Here is a 22,622-nt window from a genome sequence, read left to right on the forward strand (position 1 = left end):
TTTTTCTTGTTTTTCAAGTTTTTCTTTCATCTACATAAAAATATTTGAAATAGAAATATATCATTTACTCTGTTTGTATGTGTTTTGCTTACAATTTTCAAATAATTTTTAATTTTATTTGCATTTTAATATAATTTCTGTAATATTGTTTACTATTATTTTTTTTTTATCAGTAATAATTGAAAATATAAATTTCGTATTTTTATTATATTTTTAATTAGTTTTTTGTATTTTTTTTTTTATTTTTTTTTTTTCAGTTTATTAGTTTATTTGAATTACCTAAACAATAGAAAAATGAAAGACAAATGGAATCTAAAACACTCCAATTTTTTTTTTCTTTTTTTAAAATGTTAATAAGAAAAAAAATATCCTTTTTGTTTATACAGGTATGCGAAAAACGAGATATACCTACACATGGACACATAAAATAAAAAAAAAATAAAAAAAATATTTAAATTGTTATGTTGATTAGGGGAAAAAGATAAAAATTGTACAGATATAACATACAATTAAATTTTCATTTAAAATTATAAGTATGCATTAATATTTATTGTGATTAATGTTACTAATTATTAATTATATTTTGTATTCATAAAATATTTTTTTTTGTTTTTTCTTATGTGCACTTTATTATTTAAATTAAGTAGGATATTATTTTTTACCAATCTTATTGTTTCAATTATATAATTTATTTATTTATTGTATTTACATTCTATAATAGAATTGGCATTTAATATATTGTTTTTCTTTTTCTTTGAGATCTAGTAATATTTTTAAAGGATTTTTCTGCAAAATCCAGCAAAAAGGAAACATAAAAAATAAAAAAAACATCAATTATATAAAAAAAGTTTTTAAACAATAGAAACAAATAAGTGTTTTTTTTTTGATTTAACATAAAAATGTATACAACAAGATTATAATGAAAAGAAATAATTTACTAATTTTGAAAAAAAGCAAAGGTATTAAATATAACGAAAAAATATTAGATATTCTTTTAATTTTTGTAAAAAACACTACTCTAAATCATAAAAATACATAATTCATATTGCAATCGTATTCGAACTTAATCAAAATATTTAGTAAAAATTTCTTAGCAATTTATTAAATTACTAAATAAAGTTTAACTTAAAAAAAAATAAGAATCAATGAGAGTGGAAAAATACAGAATATATTAAAATAAATTGTTTTTTAGTTTAACGCTTTCAGAAATGATAGATCTCAAATGTTAATGTTTATTAATTATGTTTTTCTAAAATTGTAAGTACTTACTAAAATTAGAAATTTATTAAAACTAAAACGAACTATTGCTAATTGCTATTGCCTTACAAATATAAAACGTTAGTTTTAAATATTTTACTTATTTTTTTTTTCAACGATTTTTTTATTTCTTATGGATACAAATTAAACTAAAATTATTTACGTATTTTTATTGTTATTTCAAGATGTAAATAGTATGATATTATTGTTTTAAAATAAAAATAATATGCATAGCTATATCATGTAGATAAAAAATAAAATAATATTGAATAAAAAATATTTTTACATACATAAATTATAATTTATCGATTGAAAAAAAAAAAAATTATTTTATTTTTTCTTCAATCATTTGAATTATTTCCAATAATAGTGTTCAAAATTTCATAAAAATAATCATTGATAGTTTTAGAGGTAACTTTATTAAAACTAATTTACATTAACATAATTATGTCTATTGAATAAAAAAGATAAATGGAAATATCATAAATACCACAACTACGGTATGAAATTTTAGAAATAAAAGAATAAAATTAAAACATTTTAGTCAAATTATAAAAAGACGAGGAAATTTTTAAAATATTTTTATGTACGATTTTCAATTTCTTTTTTGTTAGTGATGATAATCGTTGTTTTGTTAATCTTAAACTTATATAACCATAATGGTAGCTTTATTTCTAATGCCTAATAAGTTTCCATTTTAATTAATTGAATAAAATCACTGAAATACTTTTTTTTTATCAAAATATTTATGGTAAACACATATATTTCATTAAATTATTGTTTTTAATTTTTCAAACTACTATAGCTTTACCAGTGTTTCAAATAAAATGAATTAAGCATTTGCAACGTCACACAATTTGTTTTAGTTATATATTTTGTAATATGGTGTGCGAAGAATTTTCACAATGCTCTAATGAATAAAAAGTAAATAAATTAATGTGCCAATTTTTGATATTTTGTCATTTATTGGTTTTATTTCTTAAATTTATTAAGATATTTTAATGAAATATTCAAATGAATTACGAAAATAAGGAAGTTATTGACTTTTAAAAAATTTTGAGCAAATTTTCCAAAATAAATATTCACCCATAAGTACCTACAGTTTGTTTAAACTTTCATGTGCATAGCTTGAAAAATTCCATAATCTAATATAATTAGTATAATAACATTCTTCAGAAATAGTATCCACATTTCTCATTAAAAATTTGTAATTATTATAAAATTATTGTTGTGAAATTAAATCTTCCTTTTCGCGTCTTATATCCATATGATAATCAATGTCTATATTTTATATTTTATGCCACAAAAATTAAAAAAACAAAAAAAAAAAGAAATTATATAGAATATAAAAACATATTTTTTGTTTTGTTTAAATTTGATTATAAACATAAAATCACGCATGAAAATGTCTTTATTTTCAAGAATAGATAATTTACCTCTTTTTTTGTAACCAGTATTACGTTTAAATGCAAAATACAGAAAAGTATAATTTTTCAATCAAAGATTAACTACAATATAAAGCTCATTTATAATCATAAATCAATTTATTATAAAAAAAAAACAAGTAAATAATTTACAAATTTTGTACGGACCGAATTTAAAAAATTTTGCAGACACTACAAAGTTATTGTGCTCTATGAACATAGAGAAATAGGCCCTTGAGTCATAATTTTAAAATATTTATTAGAAATTCTTGGAAAATATTTAATTTCTTTATTTATTTTGAATAGAAAGTTTAAAGTTAAAACAGTTTCTACCTTTTTCATTATTTATTTATTAGAAGTTCTAGTTTTTTTTAAAAAAGCACTTTTCCTTATTCATTTCTTCTGTTTTTTATATAACACTTTTTCAAAGAGACCTTGTTATTCAAAGCTCTTTTATCAAATAGACTTAAATATTTTCCTTCGAAAAAAAATTAATCTGGAGCTTAATTAAACAGTCATCATAAATATTGTGACAAACAGCACCCCATTAATTCTTTATTTATACTTCTCTCTTTAATTTACTAAATATTTCGTTAATTAAGATTTATTAAATTTAGAAAGACCGTAAACTTCAATTTTGCTAACAAAATTGATTTTGAAATTACTCTATTTAGGTTTTGAATTGGAAATTTTAAATTCTAAAAAAAATACTTTTTTATGCAAAAGATTATCAACATTAAAAATTTTAGAAAAATAAATTCATTTCAGCTTAATTATATTTAAATCTGAAATTTTATTCAATGTAAATATTTACCTATTTTAAATTATTTTTGTGCATTTTTCTTAATTAAAGAGAAATAAATTTTATTTAAAATGAAATCACACATTATATCAAGCTATAATTAAAATCGAATTTATTAGTTGCAAGTAAACGTAACACGGTATGAAACAGCTGTTTTTTTATTGATTGGTTTAATTTTTTATTTTATACAACTTTATTTATAAATTTTTTTTTACTTTAACTCTAGTTATTTTACGCTTGATAAAATTTTCAATTTTTCAATATAATTGAAACTTATATAATTCTCTAATACTTAATTTTTTTTGTTTTATGTTTTTGTGAATGTGTTAGATTTTATTTATATCCTTCACATAGTTCTTTTTAATATTTTGTTTATCATTAAAATTAATATTCCTTTTTTAAATTTTATATTATATTCTACAGATAAATAGTTATGGCGTAAAACGTATTTCACAAGAGAAATTGAAACATAAATTTCCATTTTAACCGTCTTCTTTTGGAGGGGTAAACCAACCTAAAAAATTTTTTAAGATTAATTCTTTTATTTATACTAATATTGAAATATGAAAAAATTTACCATTTTTTTCATGTATTTGTACAAGAGACTTAAAGCTTTGTTGCGCCCTAGCAAGGCTATACTGTCCCTGCGATAATACCTATAATTAATGGTTTTACATATATATAATATTTCTTAAGGAGTTAGTAATTAAATACAGTGCGCAATTACTCTTTTCACAAGTGATAACTAATACTCTAAATTTTATTTTAATTATTAAGATAGTTTATCACAAGAAACAATTTTTACTCATTTGTTTTACATATTTAAATAAATTTATTTACAAAATATTTACTTTTTAAAACTAAAAAAGACTACTAAACATTGTTTTCTCACTGATTTTTTTCAACTATCGTTTTGTTCTACTCACTTTTGTAGCCCCAAATTGTATTCGAGCTTTTCCTTTGACTAGAGTAGCAGCTATTTGCATTATTACCGCTTCAACAGTATATGCTGAGCTCCAGCCTTGTTTAGTAAGTAATTCCATGCAAATTGCACCTCCTACCAATACATATCCGCCTAAAAATAAATTGCCAAAACAAGCGCATAAATTTGCGTTAATTATAGACAAAAATTACAAAAAAATAGAAAAAGTTAATAAACGTCATATTTTTTTTATTTTATTTTTTTTTTTAATTTTGAATTAAATGAACTAAGTTTACATATTTAATTTATCTCGCTTATGTGTACAAATATTTTTTTACCTGAAATAATTGGATGTACTACTCTAACAAAAGGTGGTTCAAATGGATAAGTTTCCTTAAACATAATATTTAGCAAAATTGAATCTTTTCCCTCTTTTTCTTTAAGTAATATTAAATCATTATGTAGAGGACTATCGGGATCAACGGATTTTAAACGTATATTCCATTCATATATTGAATCATTTACCAATTCTATTGAATACATATTCGATTTAAATGAATCTGAACGATAAATATCACGTAATTCTTTCATTAAACGATCAGTTGCTTGCACAGATCCAGAAACCGAACCCTAAAAAAAATAGAAAAATTCAAATTAAAATTTGTTTTGTATGAAACCATAAGTATTATATGTATTAACAATAAAATTTTACTTTTAAGTAATCTTGTCTTTGTGATTGACGCAGTCTTTCTAATGTGGCAAGATGTTCTACTTCCATTTCATCTTTCTAAAATTTTCATAATTTATTAAATAAAATTACTTTCATTTTTTTTTTAGTTTACTTTATTCGTATTTCGTCCATCATCCATTTCTAGTGGTAAATCTTCATCGCCATCACTTTCTTGTTCACTATCACCAACAGGATCTTCGATTTCATCGGGATCTGAATCTATTTCTTCAATTTGTTGATTTTGTGATGCAGGATTTACGGGCGATGAATTAGACGGAGGTAATTGAAATGGTATTGTTAAATTATCTAAATCGGGTGGTAAGGGTACATTGTGCAAACGACATAATTCCCTTAATAATATTCCAACCTTTAAAAATACATATGCATATGTAAATTATGTTAATAAATGTAAGGAATCACTTAAATTTTAAATTTATACTTACTTGATTAATTACATGGTTATCACGACCATTGGTATTACTTAAAATCTGTACAGCATTCGTAACGCTTGTTTCTTCACTTTCAGCAAACCATACAGGAGGTGAAGAAGGATAAGTTTCCTGAAAGATATAAAGTAATAAAAAGATACGTTGGTGAATGATAAATAAAGAATTTTTAAATAATTTGAGAATATTAATTTAAAATAATATATATATGTATGTATATACGTATGTACGTAGTTTACATAAAATCATCAAAATAATTGAACTTAAATTTCACTTTTAAATTTCATTTAAACTAATAAAATTTATTTGACCAATTGTTCTTTTTTTTTTGGATTATTTTTTGTTCTAGATTCGATTACTTATTATATTTTTTTTGTAAGAAATTATAGAAACCTATTATTATACTCATTTGTATTAAGATATTACATATATGTACATACTTTTTGTGTTTGATTAAGCTAAGTACTTTCACTATATGATCGTATTCAATCATATTTGATGGATTTATAATACTTATATGAAGGAACATGTATGTATATATTTTATAAATAAAATGTATAAATAAAATGAATATGAATACAATGTTAATATAATATAAACACATACCTATGTTAATAAAACATTCCCCGCATTTTGTTAAACAAAATAAATAATATTTCGCAAAACATGTGACCCAAAAAAAAATTCTTTTCTTTTTTTTTCTTTTTATTTAAAATCTTTTGCATATAAACATTTTAGCCTTGATTTAACATGATAAGGTGAAAATAAAATGGGTTATAAATACATACGTATATATGTATGTATTTCAAATCACAAAAAAAAATCATGGAAATTAAATAGAAGGATATTTTTATGTGCAAACGGCTGTATGTGTTTATAATATTACTTTTATGTCGAAAATTTCTACGTATTCATGAAAGTATATCTAAAAATTTAAATGTTTTTTTTAAGTTTTACATTTTTATTTATTAGAAACTAATATTAAAATGAAAATTATAATTAAATATAAATATACGTATGTATGTATATAAGTTTTGATCTATGTAATTTTTAATTCACATATATATTTATTTATATATTCATATAATATACAAAAGAACCAAAAATAAAGTTGAGCAACATTTTCAACCTAAATAATTGCAGTGTTCCATTTTATTTTCAGATACTTTTGCAAACAAAATGTTATTATACATATTTGTAAATAATGCATCAAAATGCATTTTATGTTTTTGTTTTTTTTTTTATTATTATGTACATTAAAAAAGTGAAATTAGCATTAGCAAAAAATGAATGTATATATGTATGTACCCCCCCAGATAACTTACTCCTACAATAATGAATAATGCAACATATTGCACATCCAATTTTTATTACAATATGTAAACAAACTTTGAAACAAATGTCCCCACTTATCTTCAGTATCCCTGTCTTTCCTTTAAAAAATAATTAAGTAATTAATATTTTTTTTTGAGGCAGAAAAACTCAGTTTGCCACTTTTTTCCACCAAAATACATATTTAATCCAAAAACAAAACAACAAACATACACATATCGTCGGTTAAAAAGCAGAAAGCATTAAGTCAGGAAACTGTGTTTTGAGTAAATTCAATTTGAAAAAATCGTAAAATTGTAAAACAAATCAATTAGTGCAGTGGGATTGGTCTCTTCAATTTCTGGATTTATAAACTACATTCCGGATTTGCATGATTTTTTGCCACAACAAAGATTATATTATTCTGATTTAATTCATCTATGAAATCCGAATTCTCAAAAAATGCACTTAGTGCTTTCTGCTTTTTAACCGACGATATATTATTTAACTTTCAACTAGATGTTTCTGATTCATAAACATTTCATTTTTCCATAAAACCCCTACAAAAGCATTTAAACTGATTTCACGAGTTTTAAATATTCCTAAAAATTAATTATATTAGTCTTAGACTAATATTATTAATAAAAATGTAACGAAATAAATAATTGTATCTGATTATTGTATTTAAAATCTAATTTGTATTTAAAACTTAACAAAAATATTCAAATAAATTAAAATATTATGCAAAAATTTCTTTTTCCTGCAAAAATTAAAAAATAATAATTGAAATTTTTTTATTTTTTTTTATGATCAGAACAAACAAGTCATAAAATTTCATATTAAAGATCTCCACGGAAAAAAACTAATAATATAAATTCTAGTAGTTTTAATTAGAATTTTTTTTTAAGATCGTGAGTTTAATCTAATAAAAAATTTAATCAATTATTTCTAAAAATTTCATGAAAGCTATTTCATCTTAATTAAATTATAATTTTATTATAGTTTGGAAGAAAAATTGCCTATAAAAGAAAAGATCTAACTTAATAATTACTAAAAAAATTTAATTTTTCTTTTTAATAATAAAAAATAGAAAAATTTATAATAAATAATAATAGTCAAAAATGAATTAATTTTTCCACTTTTGTTACTTTGTGAATCTCTCCAACTCAAAAAAAAACGACTCATCTTTAAATAAGAGAAAATAATTATTCAACATTAAATGGTTCCGGATAGTGGATGTTTAGCCATTTGTAACGAATGTGGGAAGGGAAATTGTATTTATTTTTCTATTCAGCGTTTTTAAGGGATGTGGAAACACAGTGGGTATACAAAAAGAATTTGTATGTCATTAAATTCTATATTAAATATCGACTAGTTTATATTAAATATTTTTCAACAATTTCATTATATTCACGTTATTGATTAAGGTAGCTATTTTTTTTTACGAAAGATACTCCTTAAATACTTAATTTAGAAAAATTGACAATTCAGAAATTTTCATAAAATAGAGTTTGTACATTATTGCATTATGAATAATCATTGTACATACGTATAATATATTAAAAATTTCTTTGAAAATACAAGAAAACAAAATATATGTATGTATTTTTAATTACATATTTTTTAGTTAGTTACTTAAATAAGAAAAAAAAAGAGTTTGAAAGGTAGAGATACATTAGTTCATCCGTGTCAATGTAAAAAAAAGCAAAAAAGGATTTTTAATAATTTTCTTTTTTAAATATTTGTTGATCTTTTCAGTTCAATAATAAAAGCAATTGAAATTTATAAATTATTTTAATATTTCAAAGAAAATTCTCAAGTTTCATATTGGTATTTAGGTATTTTCATTTCTTTTGAAATTACAATTTACCGATTATATTCATTTTTTAATATATTTTTAATAAATTAAGAAAATTGGTCAGAAAAGTTTTAATTTTAGTGTTGTTTTCATAATATTGTTACTAAAGGTAGGAAAAAAAATACAATTTTATTAAATATTTCTGTTAAAAATACAAAAATTAACTAATTTTGTATAAAGAAAGGTTGTTAATGTTTTTAATGTAAATTTATAATATTACGTTTATCATTTTTTTTTTAAGTAATAAATTCTTAAGAAGTGAACAAACTACATAAAATTAAATATGTATACATTTATATGTATTTTTAATCCTAATACCTACTCTTTTTAAAAATTAATCGGGTTTCTTTTTATAGTTTTGTTTTATAAAATAAAAAAAAACACACATCAACTTTGTTTTGATTTCTATATTAGAAATTTATTTGTGCTCTATCAAAATCCTATTGAAATCCTATTCAAAATCTTTTTTCATATTTACTAATCCAAAATGCAATAATCTAAAAATGCAAGAGCATTATAATTTTTAACTCGCTTATATATGGCAAAAATATAGCAACATTAAAAAATAACTTCATAAGGCGCTGAGCATGAGTGTTTCTACCCTTCTATATAATTTGCTTTTAGTACAATATAAAAGTAAATCAATGCACAAAAGAAACGAATAGGTTTGTTAAGGCCTTGAGGAAAAAAAATCGATTTCAGCTGGGGGAAAAAGTTTTTTTTTTCAATAATTAGATATATCTACCCACCTATAACTAATTGATTTTTACTTAGAACTTTTAAGACATAGTCAGCTTATATATTGTTTAACTAATTGAAAAGAAGCACCAAAGCTGAGAGTTTAAAATCTATTAGAAAAAAAAATGAATTTAATTTAAGCGAAATAATGTAAAAAATTAATCGAAAATCAATTAAACCAAATCAATTATATTAATTGAAGAGCACGACTCAAATTCATAATCAAATTTAAAAAATCAGTTCATAGGGATGTTCATAAAACGTTCATAGGGACAATCAATTTTAAAAAAAAAAATAAAAATCCTGTTTACAAAAAGTCATCCAATATTTTAAATTTTTAATTTATGTCAAAAATTATAATTAAAGTCCTGAAATGTTAATCATAAGAAGGGAGAAATAATTTTTTTTTTCTTTATTTTTAAACAAAGTAACACAATTTTATACCTATATAACATTTGTATATATACATATGTAATGCATATGTATAAGTTACATTTTTTTGCGAACGCAATCAAAATATCTCTAGGTGTTCTCTGTACATACATACGTAGGTATATATATCATTATAATTATGTCTGGTACAAAAAGTTTAAATTTTCGCATTGTATTTAAAAAAAATAAATGTAAAAGTATGTGTAAATGATTTTTAATTTATATTGTATGTAAGTACGTATTTACTACCTACAGATAATATTTTTTATTTCGTTTTTGAAAAATTTGCGAAATATTAAAAATATTAAATAAAAAAATTTATATATATATATATATATATATATATTTCTCTATCAACACATGCATATACCCTGATTTCACTATAATTTGATTAGTATGATTAAATTGACTTACCGTAATATTAGCATGAATATCATATCTTTTTCCATTTTTACTTATAAATCTACAAGTCAATTCATCAACACTGGCATTCAAAATCTGAAAACGTTCATGATTTTTTGTAAATGTTTTTTCAAGTGTTTTTATTTCCATTTTTAAAGTATTTAAGCAAGCCATTATAAAATACTATTTATAATATTAATTTATTACTTTTATTTACTTTATCCGAGACTAATCCAAATTTAATCTACGGAAATGTAAATTTTTTTTTCTTTATTAGGTTTAAGTATGGCGCACAATAATATCTAAATATTTTTTTTTCAACTTCATATAAATCGTAAAAATTTAATTATTTTAGAACTAAACATTCATCTTTTAACTTTGTTTTATAATTTTTTGCATTATTTATTTTTATTCCCGATGTTTTTTTTATTGTCAAATTATTATATATTGTTTTTCAGCTTTCTTTTTTTTTTGTTTTAGAAAAACTTTTACCAACTCAAAAATAATTTGAAGACGGGCAACGGGAACATGAACAACTGATTTCTAGTTACTGTTTTCAGGGTGGTAATTATAAGTTACAGAACATATGGAAAAGAAAGAGATAAATTGATAACTTAGTACTTGTATTCGAACACAAAAAAAAATTAACTTTTTATTTTCTGTCAGTCTTATTTCACTTTATTTAATTTTATATTGCAAATTTTCCTTTTTACAAAAAAGTGAAATCCTGTATTATATTTTTGTTAAATTACCAAAATTTTATTCCAAAAAAAACAAGAATAATTCTTTTTTCACAAAAATATTGGCGATCTCCTCGTAGAATAAACTCATCGAAAAAAAAACTCAAAACAATATGGCGGATTAGGACAATATTTGACATTTCACCAAGGTTCCAAATGACATTTTATAGGTTTTAATAAACGTCAGGGTGAGATGTTATAATTCCATATAAAATAGTTAATAGTCGGTTTATTCAATTTTCAAAAAATAAACGGTACGGGAATATTATGAATATTTTGTAAAAAAGAAAACTTCAAATTTTGAAGATTTTAACAAGCAAAAAAGGGTCTATAAGTTTTTTATTCATTTCACTTCATAAGATTAAAAATTTTTTATTAAACAAACAGATTAACTTTTTAATAAGCAGAAGTTTGTCGCTAAGCATTGCCACATGCGAGCAATAGCTGATATACCGGTTTCAAAACTGGCCTCGAAAACACGGCAGTGAATGAATCAATAAGATGATGGTAAAAATAAGGAAAATGACATTATTCGAAACATTAAGTTTTAAAATTGTTTTATTATTTTTTGGGCAGACTTATCAATATCCCTAACCTAACTTACTCTAGAACTCATCTCAATACGTATAGTATAGAATTACAATACCACATTATTTTGAGTATAAATTTCATGACTAAAAAGTATAATGTACTAGACTATTTTTTTAATAAACATATTTACACCAAAATAATTGTTTCTTCTTTTGCCGTTTCAGATTGCTTTATCTTACTTCTATCCTGTGTGAAGTGAAAGCATTCATCTTTGTCCTCTGTTACCTTGGCAGCTGAAATGAGCATTTCAAAAGCTCCCTCCAATTCCAGTAAATCTAAACTTAAATATACTTCTTGATGAAGACATTCAGCTAAATCTAAAAATAATCTTCCCAAATCGCTGGTTATGTCTTGAAATTTGTCTTCATATACATCTAGTAAAGTGTTAGCAACATTGATCATTACCCTCATGAAACGATGTTCTCCCAAATGTTTTTTTATAAATCTTATAATTATTGCAATAGAATTATTTGTTCTTCCGGCAAGAGCCCGAGCTAAACCTTTTCTATGAATCAATTCTTGCATTACAGAAATAGTAACATGAGGTGTTTTATTTGCTATATATGGGGATAATACTTCATCTAATGCTTTTGTATACTCATATTTACGGAACCAACGATCATATTTTTTTTCTTTCCTCATTTTATAATCGTCAACTATATGATCAGCCGAATCGACTAACGGCAAATTTTTCTTTTTCCCTGCTGAGACATTTTCTGCTTTTTCCATATTTTGTATAGAAATCAATCCATCTACCATTCCAACAGCAAATGTTTGATCATTCGGCGATACTCCAAAGCTTAATATGGAATTTGGGAAATCAAAATTATGAACTATTTTATAACTTGCAACATCAAAAACTTTAACATGACGATCAAGACCACCTGATAAAATTCTTTTCCCATTACTAGCTAATTTTAAGCACGTGATTGTTTTATGGTGGGGTGAAAATTTTGTTAAAAGTTTTCCACCAGCTATAGCATCCCATACTTTGATTTCGGTGCCACCCGCGCTTATAAAAATTCCACCAGTAGGTAAGAATAATAATGATTCTACTGGGCAACCGTGGTCAACTTCAAACGATATTCCATCTGCCCTTGTATCGTACATCTTTACTAAATTATCATATCCACCAGATAGAATTATGTTTGAAGATGTTGGATTAACGCATCCAGCTCTAATATAATCGCTATGATCTTCAAAAGATCTACAGATTTTTTCAGTTCCAATATCCCAAATTTTTACGGTCTTGTCATCTGAAAAACTTGCTAAGTGTAATAAATCTGATGTAAAAAACACTCTGTGTACTGGCGCTCTGTGTCCTCTAAAAAGTCTTAAAACATTCTTGCTCGCAACATCAAACAACTTTACAAAACCTTCTTCATCTCCTGCAACAAGTAAGCGGCCGTCTTTCCGAAAACCTAAAAAAGAAATAAATTAATAAAATTTGTTGAACAGACCTGTAATAATCTTACTTCCTCCATAAGCATTTTTTTGAAATTTAGATAAATTTTTTACAACCAACTTGGTTATAGGATTATAAACTTGTACGCGAACAGAACACGTAGCTGCAAAATAATACGGTTCTACAGGACTGAAATCTATATAATCTATAGCACCAAACTCTTTAACTAAAGTAGGAACCTGAAAATTTATTGAAAAAAATTAATAAAGCTATTACCCTATTTCTTTTTCCAAATTGATATTTTATCTCACACTTAAACGTTTCCAATATGAAAAATCAGAGGTCACGACAGTAGAAGGCTTTCGATAATTTTTTGTGTTTAATGACTTAAAATTAGCCATTTTTTAAATAAAACATATAGGTAGCTATTCAATTCTAAAAAAATATGTTTATTTGTATTTTTCACGTGGTGGACGAAAGTATGTAGTTGACATATTTTGACATATTGACTTGTGGAATTTAAAATCAAAAGAATTAGCGATCTATCAAACTCAATTTGTTTGATTCGCTTTTGAGGCACTGTTTACACAGAAAACGTTACCGTTTAATCAATTAACGGACATTTTCTCCATTTATTCCCACAGATTAATGGCAAGAAAATCCAGAATAAATGAGCTGAATGGTATTTTTTTGATAAGTGTTCGTCAATCATTTTAATTGGCTGAATGATAATTTTGTGGAACTTGACAGTCAACCTAAGTGTCAGTTTTACCATGCACAAAACTGGTTGAGGGTCGCTTTGATTGACCACTTGTTTTTGGCTGGATTCCTACGGAAGCAGCTATTAAAATGAAATGGGTTAAATGATACTTTTGTGAGAAAATCGTTTTGATATAAATGATGTTCTATGGTCCCATTTCAAATTTTTACTTACATACATATATATTTTACGAAAATAATGGATTTTCAAAAGTATATGAGTAATGAGACCCTAAATTATAAATTTTTTCACGGAAATTTGCAAAACAGGAACCCACGAGAGAAAAAAAGAAAGATGCTCTACACTGCGTATCTTTCCAAAATGTACGAAACTAAATTTATCATGTTCGAAGTAATTCAATTTTTGTATGGCTTCATACAAGTTGGATTTATTAGTATAATTTTACTGTCCGTAAACACAGTGACATAAGTATTTCTAGAATTCTAGTTCTAAAATAACAGCTGAGTTTTTGTTCGCACAAAACCACATTTTGGAATTGAAAATATAAACAATAAAGCAAAATTTGAATTGAATTATAAAAATTGGATGTACAAGTATGACTAATAAAATACTACATTTAAGAAACCTACTCACAAACAGGGCTTCGAATATAAAATTAAATTTAACAAATGCTAAAATGCCAGAACGATTCAAAGGTACATATGTTGGTGTAATTTTTTAAATAAAACGGAGAAAACATTATAGTATATTTTTATGCATAATACTACTGATTTTATTTTAAGGTACTATTGTTGAAAAGTGGGTGAATTATTGGAAACAACTAGGTATTGATTACAAAGAAGCCGGCACAAGTTTTTATGAAGAAGCGAAAGCTAAGCCAGTAAAAACTTCTATTTATACTTCCATAGGAATGTTGATATATTTTAGTTCTAAGAAAAATCCTAGTGAGACCGACTTTATAGAAAATTTAAGAAACTATAACAATGATTTAGTATTAGTTCATGAGTCTTGTCATAAACCAGAGTCTTCAAATCATGTAAAATTTATTCAGCGATGTTTTAACGAAGGAATCTTGAGACGATTATCTTTGGGCTTCATATCATTTATGTGGGTAGCAGATTACGACAAAGGTGTATCCGTTTACAAAGGTATACATTAGTTTTTGTTCGTTAAAATTTCAAGCTTTTCTATTTTCAGCAATTTGTCCTCACTTACAACCTGAATACCTTACATTTCATAAACGGATAATTGATGTAGGATTTTGGGGAAAATGGTGGAATTTACAAAATAAAATGGTAGATTATGATGTAAATGTCTAAAAATAGCTAGATTTCAAATTTTGAAAGTATAATTATTAAAACAAAAACATAATTATTACCTAACTAGAGGTATTTAAATAATTTTGATTAAGTTCCGAATACAATTGAATATTGATACAAGAATATCAATGTTCAAGAATTTCACTTGCAGCTTGCATAAAAATAGTCAATTGTAAGTCGTAAGTAAATAAGAATAAAAATTGTTAATTTGCATAATAAAAATCAGTAACAGATAAAGTTTTATATTTTGGGATGGATAACCAAAATTAAATTAATTGCAATTTTTTTAACTTTACTTGGAGGCTATTTTGTTTTAAAAGTCCAACGTTAAAATTAAGAATATTCAAATTTATAGTTTTTACTGCTAAAATTAAAGATAAAAATTTGAGTTGTATGTATGAAAATCTTAAATTTATTTTTAAAAAACCTTGCAACATATTTTTTTTAATCCTTTTAAAGTTATAACATAACACAGAACACTATAAATTTCTTAAGGTCTGCCTGGTATAAGAAAGTTTTTAAAAACTTTATAAAAGTTTTTGCATGCAAAGCGTTTGGGATAATACTTTTTGAACAAAAATGAGGATGTACAAGTATGACTAATAAAATACTACATTTAAGAAACCTACTCACAGACAGGGCTTCGAATATAAAATTAAATTTAACAAATGCTAAAATGCCAGAACGATTCAAAGGTACATATGTTGGTGTAATTTTTTAAATAAAACGGAGAAAACATAGTATATTTTTATGCATAATACTACTGATTTTATTTTAAGGTACACTTTCATTCTCTCAATGTTTAAAGTTTTTCAAAGTAAAATTTAGTGTTTTAAAAACTTTTAAAATCTTACAGCAAAAGGATCAGATCTACAGCAGAAGGATAAAATCTACGTCAGAAGGCTTTATTTTTGCAAAAATTTTTTATCAAGAATAATTTTTTTTTTTTTAACTTTTCAATTAAAAATAAAATAACCAAAATGGGTTCATAAATGATTTTCTAAATTTCACACGTTTATAATCCAAATTCAAAGCTTTCGGTTTTTAGTATAGCCAAAAAATATTTTTTTATGTTTGATAAATACTTTGAAATTTGACGGTTTGCCGTACTGATATTTGATGGTGATTTCGATACCGTTAACCCAACTCCATCCATTGGGATTTAAGCAATGAGCATTCAAAAAAAATTAATTTGGCCTGGAATAATTCCCGTCGACCTGCTAATCCCTATTTTCAATGCATCCTTATTTTTTTAATTTTCAACTATTTGTCATTTAACCTAAGTGATAACGAATGATAATTTTTAGTCATACTTATGTCAATGTTATACGAAATATTTAGCTGTTTTTAAAATAATATTATTTTGTAACTTTTCTTTTGGTAAAATATATATATGAAAGAACTAGAAGTAATAATAAAATAATTAAAGTACCGAAGATAACAATTTATATGTAAAATATTTAATATAACCTTGCTTTGAACCAAAATACATACATACATATATGATCACCTTATTTTTCATCTTATATTTTTTCTGAATTATTTCATGAAATTGAAATTTTTAACATGTGCGTTTCTCAGAAAAGCCCAATTAATATATACAGTTTTTGTTATAGAAAACTGGAACTGAGAAAAAGCATAATCAGGATTTTTTAAAAATTAGTATGAATGCATTCTGCTCGTTTCATAATGTAAAAATTTACAATATTTGTTACTTCAAAAAAGCTACAAAATATTCTAATGCGAATTTTTATTCATACAGCAAAACAAGGTAGTTTGAATAAAAATTAGCATTAGAATTTATTCGCTGAATTAATATTTTAAATCTATTACTAGAATTAAATTAAAGTCTATAAGAGTAAATTAGAATATTTTCTCTGGGAAATTAGTGGAAACAATATGATATCGCACTGTGCACAACCCTTGTTCTGGATTGTTTTTATTATCATGGTCAGATGATTAACAAAAATATCGCGCAGAAAACATCAAAAGTCAAAAAGTATGACTGTTTACCACAATCAATCGTCAAAATTTGCAAACAAAGAAAAATAAACGAAATTTGAAGTTATTACGACATTAAAGAAAAATTATATTTTCTACTTAATAAATTTTTAGAAATAAATTTAAAAGCATTTTTTTTACCTAAATTAAGTCCTAAGTATTGTTAAAGGCTTAATAAATATTATTTGTACTAACTCTTATTGTTCCAGGTATACATATATACAATATTTCATCAAAGAAAGCTGAAGGTCCTTGGTAGGTGGTGGGTGATTAAATGAAAGTGTTTTTTTTTGTAAGTTTATTTGTTTAAAAATTTTCTAAACAATTAAATTTAATATTTTAATAGGAAATTCTAAAATACAAAGCGTTATAAATGACCTTGGAACTTGGGTGATAAATTTTAGAACCAAGTCACTTCATTATGAATTTTCCATAATATATATTAGTGTTCATGAAACTTTTAAAAAATTAAATGTGCAGCACATTTTTCATTATTCATTGATTGACAATAAAAATTGAGATTATACGAATAAAAAGGAATACCTGCATTTTACAATAAAATGGGGCAACAGGATGAATTTAAATACGATTCAATCAAGAACGATGTCAATCCCTTCACTACATTTAAAGAGGAACATGATTTTGAGGACTATAAAAATGAGGATTCACCTATGATTCATGTTGTTCCGGATTCAAACAAACTAAGATGGAATCATATAGAAGATTTGGATTCGTTTTTTACAAGAATGTATTCTTATCATCAAAAGCATGGATTTTTAGTAATAATATTAGATGAAATATTACAGCAAATATCATTCGTTTTTGTTGTATGGATAGCTGTTTTTACTACACATTGCATAAACTATCCAGTTTTGTTTGGCGATGATTCTAAAAATTCAACAAAAGTATATTTAAGTGATGTATTCGTTTCATTCGATCAATGTGTTACTAATTTCAGCAGTTTTACAATATTTTGTTTAATATTGGCTTCAATATTTTTTATATTTAGATTTGTAAAAATTTTATATCATGCAAGTCAATATTGGGATATAAAAAAATTTTACAATACAGCATTAAAAATTGAAGATAACGAACTTGATAATCTGACATGGCATGAAGTACAAAAAAAAATACGGGAAGTTCAATCTGAGCAACAAATGTGCATACATAAAGATAATTTAACCGAGTTAGATATTTATCATAGAATTCTACGTTTTAAAAATTATATGGTAGCTTTAATGAATAAAAATTTATTACCCACAAGATATTCTTTGCCAATATTTGGTGAAATGGTATCACTAACTCGGGGGCTTCTCTATAATATTGAATTAATTTTATTTCGTGGACCTTGGTCCCTTTTTGAGAACAACTGGCAACTAAGAGGTGATTTAGCAGTTAGAAGCAATCGGTTGGAATTCTCCAAAAAATTGTCAACTCAAATTGTTTGGCTAGCAATTGCAAATTTTTTATTATCACCTTTTATATTTTTATGGCAGCTTACATATATTTCCTTTAATTATGCAACAATACTTAAAAGAGAACCCGGATCTTTAGGTGCTAGAACTTGGTCAAATTATGGTAGATTATGTTTGCGACATTTTAATGAATTAGATCATGAATTAGATGCACGTCTAAATCGTGCATATGAACCAGCCGAAAAGTATATGAGTTCGTTTTCGTCTCCCTTAGTTACAGTTTTCGCAAAACATCTGCTTTTTATATGCGGTGGATTATTAGTAGTAATAGTTGCACTTGGTGTTTATGAAGAACATGTTTTTCAAGTGGAACATGTCTTGACAATCGTGACTATTTTGTCCGGCATTGGTGTAATATGCAGAATTTCTTTGCCAGATGAAAATTTGGTTTGGTGCCCAGAACAACTATTAACGGCAGTCTTGGCGCATGTTCATTATTTACCAACTAGTTGGAAAAATTTAGCACATACAACATTAGTAAGGAAAGAGTTCGAAAACTTTTTTCAGTTCAAAGCAGTATATTTGCTAAATGAAATTTTCAGTCCTATAACAACTCCATTTATTTTATTATTTATATTTCGTCCTAGAGCTTTGGATATTGTTGATTTCTTTCGAAGTTTCACAGTTTCTGTTGTCGGTGTGGGAAATGTTTGTTCGTTTGCACAAATGGATGTAAGAAAACATGGAAATCCTGAGTGGCAACTAGCAACTTCTTCTGAATGTAATATCTCTAATGAGAATCCTATTGATGTTAACAATGATCAACAAGCAGACACTCTTAACCGAGGAGAAAATGGAAAAACCGAGTTATCTTTAGTTCACTTTACACTAACAAATCCAGAATGGAGGATGCCCCCTGAATCCAAGCAATTTATGATGAACATAAAACAACAAGCTTTGTTAGATCTTAAAGGATTAGAAATAGAACCTAAGAATAAGTCTACCGCTATGGACGTGAGTTTAATGTCATTTGGAAGCATTGGAGAAAAATATTCTTCGATTGCTAATTCTGTTTTTCAACATAAAAATTTGTCTATCAACGGCTTAGCTGATTCTATTATGCTTCAAAAACAACCGCTATCTTCCATAGATACTGCTACACCAAGTACTTCATTCCCCTTCCGGCAACAACAGGTGTCTGGTCGCGGAGTTGGTGGTGATTTCGAAAAAATGCTCCACCAAAATCTTTCTGATGGTACTTCTTTGCTTCGTCCTTTGGAAAGTATTGAAGAATCACAAATATATGATGAATATGGTCACGATGATAAAAATCAACATCATTATGAAAAGGTTAAAAGTAAAAAAGTTAGAAAAGGTGTTACACATAACGAAGGTAGCGCTGATGGTTCAAAGGAAGGTTTGTTGTACAGTTTGTACACTTTTCACCCAGAATTATCAATTCGTACGGACTTAACCACAGCTGATATGTGTTTAAGCACCTTATATTTACACGAATTGCACCATAGACAAATGCAAAGAAAATGTGAACGTTTGGCTCAACATCAAAGTGCTTTGTGGCAAAAATCTCAAATAGTCTCTAAAAGTAATATTATTAACGAAAAAACGCGAGACAGTCCAAATTCAGCTGCCGCTCAAACCGAAAAAACGCCTTTATTGTTGATGAAAAAATCGTAGTGCAAATTTTAAAAAATTCTTATCATTAAAAAGTCTAACAAAATAACAGAAATAAGTAAAAAATACACAATAGGAACATGCAATGGATGCATGTTAGCATTAAAGTGTAAATATAAAAGAGTAAATGTAATTATTGTAAATACTGTTTCTCTAGTCTATAGAAAATATAATTTTAATACGAAAATAAGACAAAGATATAATTTTATATTTCAAAATATTAAATGACTTTAATAGTTACATATTAACGCTTAATTATTAAAAAGATTTTAATTTTTAAATTAATTAAAACATAACTTTTGAAACAAAATAAAAAATACTTAGTGTAGAAATATTAAATAGTAGCCTGGATATATTGTAAAATTTTAAATTACATATTATGTTAATCTGAGGTTCAAAAGTTTTAATACCCTAAATTAAAATTTCCGAAAAAGTTTTGAAATAGAAAAAAATTTAAGTATTTTGTAATATTTTTTCATAATAAAAAACTGCTTGTTCTTTAAGAATAAAATTGCTTTATCATAATTTATGTGTTGTTTTTGTTTCAAATGATAGACCAGGACTGTTCTTTTTTTTTTAAGAAGTTAAACGCCTAATTGTTAAAGAAAAATTCATATTTCTGTTGTTTCTTAGTTTGCTTATTTTTATTTTTAAAAAAAATATAATTAAAATTTTGCTAATTTTTTGTATCCTCTTTCATCATCTGATCAATTAGACGCTTACGTTCTTCAGCTTGTCTCATTTGTCGCAGTACAAGACTTTCAAAATCTAAATCTGAAATTGTAGAACTAGCTTGTGCGCGGTTTTTTTTTGGAGGTTCTCCTATCCATTCTAAGTGTAATGGATTTAATAGATTACCTTTTTCGTAAGCTACAGCCATTTCTCCAGCATCCTGTGTTTTAAATTCTATTAAAGCACTACTGTTTTTGCTTGACACTACAATAGCAACGATATCACCGTACTTTTTAAAATAATTTTTTAATACTTCTTCAGTATAATTTAATTTAGGATCTGCATTTACTTTCCATTTAATTTTTATCTTATGTTGCGAAGAATTATATTCTGAAATTGATAAATTATGTGATTAAAAATATAATTATCAAATTTTTTCAACTTACGATTTTCTAATTTAATTTTTTCCGCTGACAATTGCTTTTTCATTAATTCCTGTTCTTCTTGTAGCAAGAGAGAGCCCTCTTTTCGTAATCGTTCGATTTCAGCCTGCAATATTTCCTCATCTGTCTTTGGCGTGCTATATCCATGTGCTTTATAAGGATTAAGTGAACAATTACGTTCTCTTTCTTCTAAATCTGCTTTCAGTTTTTGTCGTTTGCTATCTAATTTCTGATTTCTTATTTTTGCCGCTTTTTTTGCATTAAGTATTTTATCATAAGCAGATTTAGCCGATTTATCGGTTAGGATTTCAAGAATTTTCGATAATTCTTGAAAGAGTTCAGCGGCTTTAGGATTATCAGGGTTTTTATCTGGATGACAATCTAATGCCTTCTTCCTGTAAGCTTTTCGAATTTCTGATTCCGTGGCGTCATGTTGTACGCCAAGCAATTCATACAAATCTTTTTCACAATACTTTTTTATGTCTACCATTATTTAACTATTACAAAATATCCTTTTCCAACTTTTAATATTTTTCCATCAAAATCGTTAAATGAACGTTTTGTGGGAATAAATAAAAAACATAAGTTTGACGTTTGGTGTTTTACATCAACCAGATGATGTTGATGTAGATACATAGGCATATGTAGGTGTATCAATCTGCTGTATAATGTTGTCAAAATAATTTAATTCATATTATGTATTTGCTTTTTCTTTTTTATTAGAGGAATTAAAAATACGCACAATTATCCTTATGATTAATATAATTATAAAAAATATTACACAAATTCTTTTCAAAATATAACATTAGGACCAAAACAGAATCGAACAAGCCATTAACAAACAAGCAACAGCCACATAAGGGGACTTTCGTTCACCAATTCTCGCTAATTTCCAAAAAATTCCTAACATTCTAAAAGTTATAACAAAACATATAAAAAATTTCTTTTTTAAAATGTGTGTAAAGTACAAATTTACCCGGTTTTGTTTCTATCCATTATACTGGGGAACAACGACCTTAAATAAGCACAAGTACATATCAGAAGCAAAATTACAGAAAGTAAACTTTGAAAATTAAATAGAGCACTCTAAAATAAAATTATAATAATAGTGCTTAAATTTTGAAAATAAAAAATCAATAATATATGTTATTTACCATTTTATTCAACAATTAAATTTATGCTACGGGAATGTAAACACTAGGAAGCTTGATTTTGACGTTAACTTGAATCGTGAAATCATTATGTTAAAAACTTGATATGACAAAAATATCACAAAAAATTGCTGTCAGTCGTGGGTTGGG

At 25.1% G+C, this 22,622-nt stretch overlaps 6 protein-coding genes across 9 annotated transcripts; 2 read left to right on the plus strand and 4 right to left on the minus strand.

Annotated features, from left to right (window-relative positions):
- Positions 1 to 3,528: 3,528 nt before the first annotated feature.
- On the minus strand, positions 3,529 to 11,158 carry LOC129611276 (ubiquitin-conjugating enzyme E2 Q2). The gene is made up of 8 exons (XM_055524336.1): positions 10,335 to 11,158; positions 5,579 to 5,695; positions 5,248 to 5,502; positions 5,118 to 5,192; positions 4,744 to 5,035; positions 4,410 to 4,558; positions 4,061 to 4,139; positions 3,529 to 3,997 (listed from the first exon to the last, which is right to left on the minus strand). The coding sequence occupies exons 1-8, from the start codon at positions 10,494 to 10,496 to the stop codon at positions 3,966 to 3,968; spliced, it is 1,161 nt and encodes a 386-aa protein (XP_055380311.1). The 5' UTR covers positions 10,497 to 11,158; the 3' UTR covers positions 3,529 to 3,965.
- A 446-nt stretch (positions 11,159 to 11,604) lies between these two features.
- Positions 11,605 to 13,516, minus strand: LOC129611378 (U3 small nucleolar RNA-associated protein 15 homolog). Its single transcript, XM_055524509.1, has 3 exons — positions 13,370 to 13,516; positions 13,129 to 13,297; positions 11,605 to 13,074 (listed from the first exon to the last, which is right to left on the minus strand). The coding sequence occupies exons 1-3, from the start codon at positions 13,457 to 13,459 to the stop codon at positions 11,780 to 11,782; spliced, it is 1,554 nt and encodes a 517-aa protein (XP_055380484.1). The 5' UTR covers positions 13,460 to 13,516; the 3' UTR covers positions 11,605 to 11,779.
- A 755-nt stretch (positions 13,517 to 14,271) lies between these two features.
- On the plus strand, positions 14,272 to 16,474 carry LOC129611389 (mitochondrial import inner membrane translocase subunit Tim29). Of its 2 annotated transcripts, XR_008697156.1 has the most exons (4): positions 14,272 to 14,474; positions 14,562 to 14,927; positions 14,977 to 15,877; positions 15,955 to 16,473. XR_008697156.1 is itself a non-coding variant. In XM_055524525.1 (3 exons), the coding sequence occupies exons 1-3, from the start codon at positions 14,375 to 14,377 to the stop codon at positions 15,096 to 15,098; spliced, it is 588 nt and encodes a 195-aa protein (XP_055380500.1). In that variant the 5' UTR covers positions 14,272 to 14,374; the 3' UTR covers positions 15,099 to 16,474. The 2 variants fall into 2 exon arrangements, 1 of the variants encoding a protein (XP_055380500.1); XM_055524525.1 differs by having other exon boundaries at positions 14,977 to 16,474.
- Positions 16,475 to 17,098: 624 nt separating this feature from the next.
- LOC129611331 (autophagy-related protein 9A) lies at positions 17,099 to 20,731 on the plus strand. Of its 3 annotated transcripts, none has more exons than XM_055524418.1 (3): positions 17,099 to 17,256; positions 17,309 to 17,391; positions 17,446 to 20,731. In XM_055524418.1, exon 3 carries the CDS (start codon positions 17,660 to 17,662, stop codon positions 20,207 to 20,209), a length of 2,550 nt encoding a protein of 849 aa, XP_055380393.1. In that variant the 5' UTR covers positions 17,099 to 17,256; positions 17,309 to 17,391; positions 17,446 to 17,659; the 3' UTR covers positions 20,210 to 20,731. The 3 variants fall into 3 exon arrangements, with proteins under 3 accessions (XP_055380393.1, XP_055380394.1, XP_055380396.1); XM_055524419.1 differs by having other exon boundaries at positions 17,465 to 20,731; XM_055524421.1 differs by having other exon boundaries at positions 17,309 to 17,354.
- A 117-nt stretch (positions 20,732 to 20,848) lies between these two features.
- Positions 20,849 to 21,882, minus strand: LOC129611332 (dnaJ homolog subfamily C member 17). The gene is made up of 2 exons (XM_055524422.1): positions 21,325 to 21,882; positions 20,849 to 21,268 (listed from the first exon to the last, which is right to left on the minus strand). The coding sequence occupies exons 1-2, from the start codon at positions 21,809 to 21,811 to the stop codon at positions 20,883 to 20,885; spliced, it is 873 nt and encodes a 290-aa protein (XP_055380397.1). The 5' UTR covers positions 21,812 to 21,882; the 3' UTR covers positions 20,849 to 20,882.
- Positions 21,883 to 22,015: 133 nt separating this feature from the next.
- On the minus strand, positions 22,016 to 22,576 carry LOC129611333 (protein kish). Its single transcript, XM_055524423.1, has 3 exons — positions 22,476 to 22,576; positions 22,298 to 22,407; positions 22,016 to 22,232 (listed from the first exon to the last, which is right to left on the minus strand). The coding sequence occupies exons 1-3, from the start codon at positions 22,476 to 22,478 to the stop codon at positions 22,127 to 22,129; spliced, it is 219 nt and encodes a 72-aa protein (XP_055380398.1). The 5' UTR covers positions 22,479 to 22,576; the 3' UTR covers positions 22,016 to 22,126.
- Positions 22,577 to 22,622: the final 46 nt, after the last annotated feature.

The sequence above is a fragment of the Condylostylus longicornis genome, unplaced genomic scaffold (genome assembly GCF_029603195.1).
Source record: "Condylostylus longicornis isolate FDR11 unplaced genomic scaffold, ASM2960319v2 ptg000049l, whole genome shotgun sequence".
In the NCBI taxonomy this organism is placed as follows: domain Eukaryota; kingdom Metazoa; phylum Arthropoda; class Insecta; order Diptera; family Dolichopodidae; genus Condylostylus; species Condylostylus longicornis.